The sequence below is a fragment of the Hoplias malabaricus genome, chromosome 6 (genome assembly GCF_029633855.1).
Source record: "Hoplias malabaricus isolate fHopMal1 chromosome 6, fHopMal1.hap1, whole genome shotgun sequence".
Lineage (NCBI taxonomy): Eukaryota > Metazoa > Chordata > Actinopteri > Characiformes > Erythrinidae > Hoplias > Hoplias malabaricus.
Window position 1 is genome coordinate 46,336,989 of NC_089805.1, and position 8,091 is coordinate 46,345,079.

An 8,091-nucleotide genomic window follows, 5' to 3' on the forward strand; every position below is an offset into this window, starting at 1 on the left:
TGTGCCTCACTAATGAACTCAACTCAACTCAACTCAACTTTATTTATAGAGCACTTTAAAACGCCAACAGCTAAAACAAAGTGCTGTACAAAATATGTGTATAAAACAAAATAAAACAAAATAAAATAAAAATTACCAATAAGGAAAAATAAACAACTTAAGTAAAACAAAACTAATAAAACAAAACAAACATCTCATGCTGGGTTAAAAGCCAAGGAATAAAAATGGGTTTTAAGATAAGTTTTAAAAATCGAAAGTGAAGAAGCCTGCCTAATCTGTAATGGCAGACTATTCCACAGTTTCGGTGCAGCAATTGAAAAGGCTCTATCTCCTCTGAGCTTACGTTTTGACCTCGGCACCTCCAGGAGCAGCTGATCAGCTGACCTGAGGCACCGAGCAGAGACGTGGGGATGTAGCAGCTCAGTGAGGTAAGGTGGGGCGAGTCCATTTAAAGATTTAAAAACAAATAAGAGAATCTTAAATGTACTCTAAAATGCACAGGCAGCCAGTGGAGAGAGGCTTGAGAATGAAGCCCTTACATGCTTGCTACTGCTAAGCCTGGCCAGAAGAGATGACTATGGGGCTTTAGTAGGAGCTCTGAGGAGGCGTTCTGGCCAGTGTAACCAGCCAGATGTGCTGCATTCAGAGCTAGCAAGCAGGCAGAGTCTAAACAGGAAGCCATTGCGTGCACTGGCCAATGACATTGAAACCCTCACAAGGAGATCTTATACTCACATATTGTCACATCAGCATGCAGTGCCCCAACGAAGTAGGGTTCTGGGAAATGATATGGGGTCTGTGTAGACAGGACGATGCAGACCCTTGCCCCTGTGTCTCATTTACCTCTAGTGAACGGAGCTCAACCAAGGGATTGGGGGAGCAGGGCTCCACTTCCCCCAGAAGCAGGTGACATTGCGGAAGCTGTGAAAGTGGTGGGCTGGACGCATGTGGTGAATTGTTACCATGTCTCCATTTGCCTGGCAGGCACTCCATGTGTGGCCTCAGAGGAGGCGTTTTAGCCAGTGTAACCAGCCAGGTGTGCTGCATTCAGAGCTAGCAAGCAGGCAGAGACTAAACAGGGAGCCATTGCGTACAATGGCCAATGACATTGAAACACTCACAGGGAAAGCTAATTCTCACATGTCAGCTGACATGCAAAGTGAACTAGCCAGAGAACAGTTCCTTTGGGCCATAACTCCAAGGGAACTACGAATACAGACGCAGCTTGCATATCTGCACATTCTGCAGGAAGCGCTGCAACTGGTTTTAGAGAGAGAGGCTGTGGGAGCAGCTGCAGAAAGCGACAAAGTCTGGACTGGCCCTGTTGTGAGGGGTGTGGTTCAGTAGAGCGCAGGTCAAGAGAAACCTGTGTGGGCTGCTGAGTTAATTGAACTTATACGTGCAGTGTCGCTACAACTACCACATGTTAGCACTCATCCTTGCCCTCGCCTTAGCCCACCAGTGTGCTGGGGGTGTGGTCAGGTTGGTCACATCAGCGTGCAGTGCCCAAAGCATGTAGGGGATCCGGGAAATTATCTTGGGTCTGTGTAGATGGGACCCCTGCCCCTGTGTCCCATTTACCTCTAGTGGACGGAGCTTAACCAAGGGATCAGGAGAGCAGGGCTCCACTTCCCCCAGATGGCAGGTGACATTGCAGACGCTGTGCAAGTGGTGAGCAGGACGCATGTGGTGAATTGTTGCCATGTCTCCATCTGCCTGGCAGACACTCCCTGTGTGACATTTTTTGACACGGGCTCCACCGTGATCCCGCCTGACTTGGTTCCAGTTAAAATTCAGCTGGAATCTACTGCTATGAAACAGAGGTCAGTGACTGGTAAGGCAGCCCACACGCTTGATAGAGGGGAGGTCATTATTCAGGTAGGGGAAATGTCAGTGAACTTTGAGGTATGGGTTGCAGCAGTCCAACATCCTTGCATACTAGGACTGGACTTTCTTAGAGCAGCTCATGGGGTGCTGGACCTGGGGAAGGACACACTGATGTTTCCAGGGGGCCCCGCAGTTAATCTGACACACCCCACACAGATCCCATGCCCCAACCCTGTGATTTCAGGAGTCACAGGAACTTTAGACCCATCTTTCCATGCCTCTTCTCCAACTTTTCCATTCCCTGAACCCCAGCCTGCAACTAATGTGCTTCCTCTGGCCTCTGGCCAGCAAACTAAGGGAGGATTGGGTAGATTGAGTGGCAGCAATATAGAAGATATGGGGGCTGAGCTGTGACAACTTGGAACTCTGGCAGCAGGAGGGGCTGTGGGGAGTACTGTGGGAGACATTTTTGCACTGACTCAGGGGGAGGTGGGCCTGACACAAGTGGTGCAGCACAAAATTTACACTGGGATGCACAGCCTATCAGTATGGGCCCTTGGTGGCTTCCCCTCACCCATTGGGCAGCTGCTGACAGCACAGTGGAAAAGATGCTACACAACGGGATCATTGAGCCCTCCGACAGCTCCTGGGCCTCTAGGGTTGTGATGGTAATCAAGAAAAAGACCAAAAATAATGAGATTTTGTGTGGACTACAGGCCTCTCAACAGTGTGACCAAGAAAGACTCATACCCACTTCCCTGTATTGATGGATCATTGGACTTGGTTCTCCTCATTGGACCTATGCAGTGGGTACTTGCAGGTGCACCTAGGTCCGGATGCTAAACCCAAGATAGTGATGGTATGTTTTGGTATGTTTAATTTTTATTTTTTATGGTATGTTTTATTTAGTTTATTTTTAGTCCAATACTCTCCATTATTTAGACATATATATCTAGCTATTATACACAGTATATACTAACAACTATATAAATGCATATATGCACATTTATTTACACTTATAAAAAGATGCAGGAGGTCATGACTAGTAGTCGTGAAAGGGGGGGGGGGGGTGATGGAGAATTCACTTATTCATAGATCAGGCCTGGGACATTTCCCCAGAGGCAAAAATATACAGACATGTGACTGTAATAAACAAATAGTATAGAAAACATGTGACTGTAGTGATCAAATAATATAAATACATGAGAATTATTTTGGGCAAATGACTTTTGTGGCAGAGGATATTAGAATGGTCAAAGGGTTACTTGAGTTTAAAACTCAGGCCTGAATTCTGTGGGAAAAAAAGGAGAATGGTAGCATGATATTGTCTGGTACAGTGTGAAATACAACTTCCTTAGAAGGCAAGGATACTTTTTAATTGGGCGCCTATGATATACTGCGTCCTTGAGGAGATAAGGGTACTTATAAGGGAGGGGCGAGATGACCTCATCACAAAAATGTATGTTAACTGTGGTTTTGTGTGTGTCTTTGTGAGTGAGTCTTTGGGTGGCCTTCTGAGACTGCTCCCCAATATTTTAAGAAATTAAAGAGCCTGCTGATCTTCCAAGAAGTCGTCTTCATTAAGTTTTTTTTTTTAAATAGAACTAGAAACTTTTATTTGAACTTATTCTTTCAAGTATTATAGTTAGATTAGATATAAGATTAATACGTTGTGAGAACGACAATAGCTTGTTGCACTGGTAGAGGGCTATGGCAGTTCAGTGTTCTCTGTTTTGGGCTGTGCAAATCCCCAGCTGCTTTTGTACGGCTGATGGTATAAGTGTTGGCCGACATTCCGAGGAAGGAGTGTCTAGTATACTTGGACAACATTCTTGTTCATGGGAGTTCTTTTGAGACCGCTTTGGGGTCCCTCTGGTGGGCTCTCAAGAAGATAGCCACAGCAGAGCTGAATCTCCACCCCGACAAGTGCTGTTTCATGAGGAAGGAAGTGGAGTCTCTGGCATACAAGATTGAAGGAGAGAGCATAGGCACTTTGGAGGAGAAAGTGCAGGTTGTAAAGAACTGGCCAACCCTTTCTAATCTGAAAGAGCTGAAGATGAGCTCATTGGACCTGGACTTACAACCAGTGCTGCAGTGTGTGGACTGGACAAAAACCACAGTGGAATGAGGTGGCTTGCTGTTCTCCTGCTACTAAATGACTGGAAAGTGCCAGCCACCAGGGAGGAGAGGTGGCAGGTAGTGGTCCCAAATACACTTAGAGAGTTGGTGCTAAAGACATGTCATACAGCCGCTGGAGCAAAACACTTTGGGGTCTCAAAAACTCTTCGATGCCAACAGCAGAGCTTCTACTGGGGCCAGCTCAGGACGGATATTGATGACTTTTGTGACACTTGTGCAGGTCACAGTGGCCCCCAGACCAGTCCCATGCCCATCTCCAACAGCTGACAGGGGCACAATTGAAAGAGTTTCAGTGGACATAATGGGCCTGTTTTCCTGCAAAGACAAAGGCAACTGTTACGTCCTGGGTGCCATGGACAATCTCATATTTCAAATGGCTGGAGGCCTATACCATACCAGACCAGGAGGCAGGGACTGTTGCAGATGTTCTGGTAGAGGGCATGTTTTCCAGGTTCAGGGCAGCAGAGGTCCTTCACAGCAATCAGGGACGAAACTTTGAGTCTGGCATTTTCTCTGCTATGAGTGAACAACTGGTCATGCAGAAGACTAGGACCACCCCACTACATCCACAAAGTGATGGACTGGGCAAACGATTTAACACGACACTTGCGAAACAGCTTGCCATTCTCACTGCTGAACATCAGTGTGATTGGGATATGCACCTCCCTCCCTCCACAGTACAGGACTCCACATCATGCACACTTGCTCTTCTGATGCCAGGGCGAGGGCTGCATATACCAGCAGAAATTACTTTTGGCAAATCTCCAGACACACCAGCAGTTCCTCCAGGACCAAAGTATGCAAGGAGACTCCAGGATCGTGCTCATGACGAGCTGCGGAAAGTGGGCATAAGACAGAAAAGGAATTATAACATGAGAGCAAAAGGGAAAGATTTCAGGGCTGGGGACCTGGTGTGGGTGTACAGCCACAAGAGGAAGAAGGGATGATGCCCAAATTTAGATTGTCATTGTGTGGGGCCTTGTGAAGTTCTGGAAAGTATTGGTGAGGTGGTGTATAGGGTTCAGTTGCTGCCTAGGGGTAGATGGGTGGTCTTCCATCTGGATAGGTTGGCCCTGTACAGAGGCGATGCACACCCCCATCGATGCCCTTTGCCTTTTCCCCAAGTTTCGCGCAATGTTGCACCTTCCAACTCCCCACAGCCTTCTCCACCCCCAGACTCTTCCCTGTTCAGCAGCAGGCACAGCCCTGTGCGTTCAACCTCAATAGGCCCCAGAGAAAAAAAGGGACCACGTCACCTCAGTGACATTTCTTGATCCAAATTATTTTGTGACACCATTTGAGTGATTGGTTCTCTGCAAATATCTGTTGAGCAAAGTAAAGCTTTACCTGTTAGCTGCATGCACTGTTTTATTATATTTATATACTACATTTAATCTGAATTTATTTAGATTAGTTCCACTTTACTATAAGACTATGCATATAAAGACTTACAATAGGTTTAAATGCCTGTTTAATACATGTAAATTAATTAGTTTGTAAAAGACCCTAAAACTCATTAATAATCTGTGGTAACACATAGATAGGAAGTGTGACAGTGACATACAGGGGTTGGAGAATGAAACTGAAACACCTGGTTTTAGAGCACAATAATTCATTAGTATGGCGTAAGGCCTCCTTTTGCAAGCAATACAGCATCAATTCCTCTTGGGAATGACATATACAAGTCCTGCACAGTGGTCAGAGTGATTTTAAGCCATTCTTCTTGCAGATAGTGGCCAGGTCACTACGTGATGCTGGTGGAGGAAAACGTTTGCTGACTCGCTCCTCCAAAACACCCCAAAGTGGCTCAATAATATTTAGATCTGGTGACCATTGCCATGGGACACTTCACTTTCATGTTCATCAAACCAATCTTTCACCAGTCTTGCTGTGTGTATTGGTGCATTGTCATCCTGATACACAGCACTGCCTTCAGGATACAATGCTTGAACCATATGATGCACATGGTCTTACTGGTGCAATGTGCAATCAATGAAGATTGGCCACCAGGCTGGTCCAATTTAGCTATGAAAACTCCCACACATGACAGGTGTTTCAGTTTCATTGTCTAACCCCAGTATATTTCGTCTGATAGTAAATGTGTCAGAGAACGTATGAATGTAAAGAATAAGCTCAGACCTGAGAATGTGAATTTAGTCATTTCACATGTTTAGGGACACAACGTTATGATCAGTGTCTAAAAAGTGTCTCTGCTGTTGGTTAATTCATTAAAAGGTTATGTTTATTAACAAATTTATGCTGATGCAGACAGGGTTAATGCCCCCTGACTGACGTTAGTATCAGGTGAGGTCTGAGATTTAAGTGTAGTTTATTTGGCAAAAAAAAAAAAAAAACACGTCAGTGTTGCCCTTACTATCAGTTTTATAACTGATTATTAATATAATTAATAGCTTTTAATAAACAGATTTGTAAGCATTTATAAACAATCAAAAGTGCAATCATGTTCCTGGTGTAATGTAAGAAAAATGCTGTACAAATGATATTTTTTTAATATTGTTGTTTTAATACATGTTTATTTGATTCGTTTACAGGAAAAGACGTCTGTCCTGTTTCACCACTAAAGGGTAAATGCAGTTTAAAAACGTTTATTAATATAAAACATCTGGCCAGATGGCAACTGAGTAAGATTAAAGGAATTTAAACACAAATACAAGCCTTTATATAATTTAGTAATACAATGGTCAACAAAAATATTATGTATTATATACATAAGTTGTATGTATTTATTCTAATGAAACATGTATTGCTCTAATGACAATAAATCTATTTCCAAACAACAAACAAAATGCAATCTTTTCTTTTACCTATAACATACAAAATACTTAATTCTATTACGATTACAAACATATGTGTGTCCTTATTTTACCAAACGTTTTTCTTATTCTAACTGATATTTCCTTCAGTTTCAGTCCATAAATAATTGGATTAATTAAAGGAGAAATAACCATGAGTTCTACTGAGATTATCATAGAAACAATATGAGGAACATTATTTTCTAATCTGCTGGTAATCACCTCAAAACAGGATGTGACAGTGAAAGTGATGAAAATGAAAAGATGAGGGAAGCAGGTCTGTAGAGCTTTCCTTCTGAAATTTTTAGAGTTCTTTAAACACTCAGTAATAATTCGTATGTATGTGAAGATGATGATGATCATTGGAGGAAACACAGCTACAGAAAATACAAACATTCCATAAGAATTCCTTACAGATGTGTCTCCACAACTTAATTTAACCACTGTATTATTACTGCAGTAAATCCTGTTCAACCTGAACTTACACAACTTCACCTGAGACGTTAGAATCAGTGTCACACAGTTTTCACAAGAAGGAACAAACCAACAGAAAAACAAGAGCTTTTTAACAGTGGTTATATTAACAAGAGTTGAATATTGCAGTGGTTTACAGATGGACACATATCGGTCATAGGCCATCGCTGTTAACAAAGTGAACTCTGAGGATGCATAGGTGTAAATACAATAGGACTGAAACAGACATGATTCCAACAAAACAATTTGTTTCTCAGATAAAAGATCAACCAGAAGCTTTGGATAAAAGGCCAGAGTTCCCAAAAGAGAATTCAGAAGTAAAGCAGTTATGAATATGTACATTGGTTCAAGAAGGTATTTGCTAGTGCAAATTACAAAAATGACAACACAATTACAGCAAATAATCCCAAGGTACACAGCAAGAGTGATTACAAAATAAAGATATCTGTAGGTTTCCAGCTCCACAAATCCATCCAGAATTAAGTATGTGACATTAGTGGATGAAGACATAGTTTATCGTTATGAATATAATGACTAAGAGGGTATTTCTGTATTTACAATGTGTGGAATTCACAATGAAATGTCCAGAAGATTCAACAGAGGAGACATCCTCTGACTGTGCAGTCACTCTGCTTTGAGGTGGACAAAACTGTGTCCTTATATATCTTAAACATATTACCTCAGAGATTTAACAGAGGACGTATTCATTCCAGATTCAGCAGAGATGAAAGTGAAATAATAGCCTACTGCAAATGTACATTGCTTTTAAGTTTAATAATTTTAAAGTTTTTATCTTTAAAGTAATTTATCATTCCTTTAGTGTAGTGGGGTTTTCCTG

The 8,091-nt window shown here is 42.6% G+C and overlaps 1 protein-coding gene across 1 annotated transcript; it reads right to left on the reverse strand.

Annotated features, from left to right (window-relative positions):
* Positions 1 to 6,824: 6,824 nt before the first annotated feature.
* Positions 6,825 to 7,763, reverse strand: LOC136700239 (olfactory receptor 6N1-like). The gene has a single exon (XM_066675522.1). The coding sequence runs from the start codon at positions 7,761 to 7,763 to the stop codon at positions 6,825 to 6,827; it is 939 nt and encodes a 312-aa protein (XP_066531619.1).
* Between the last annotated feature and the right edge of the window lie 328 nt (positions 7,764 to 8,091).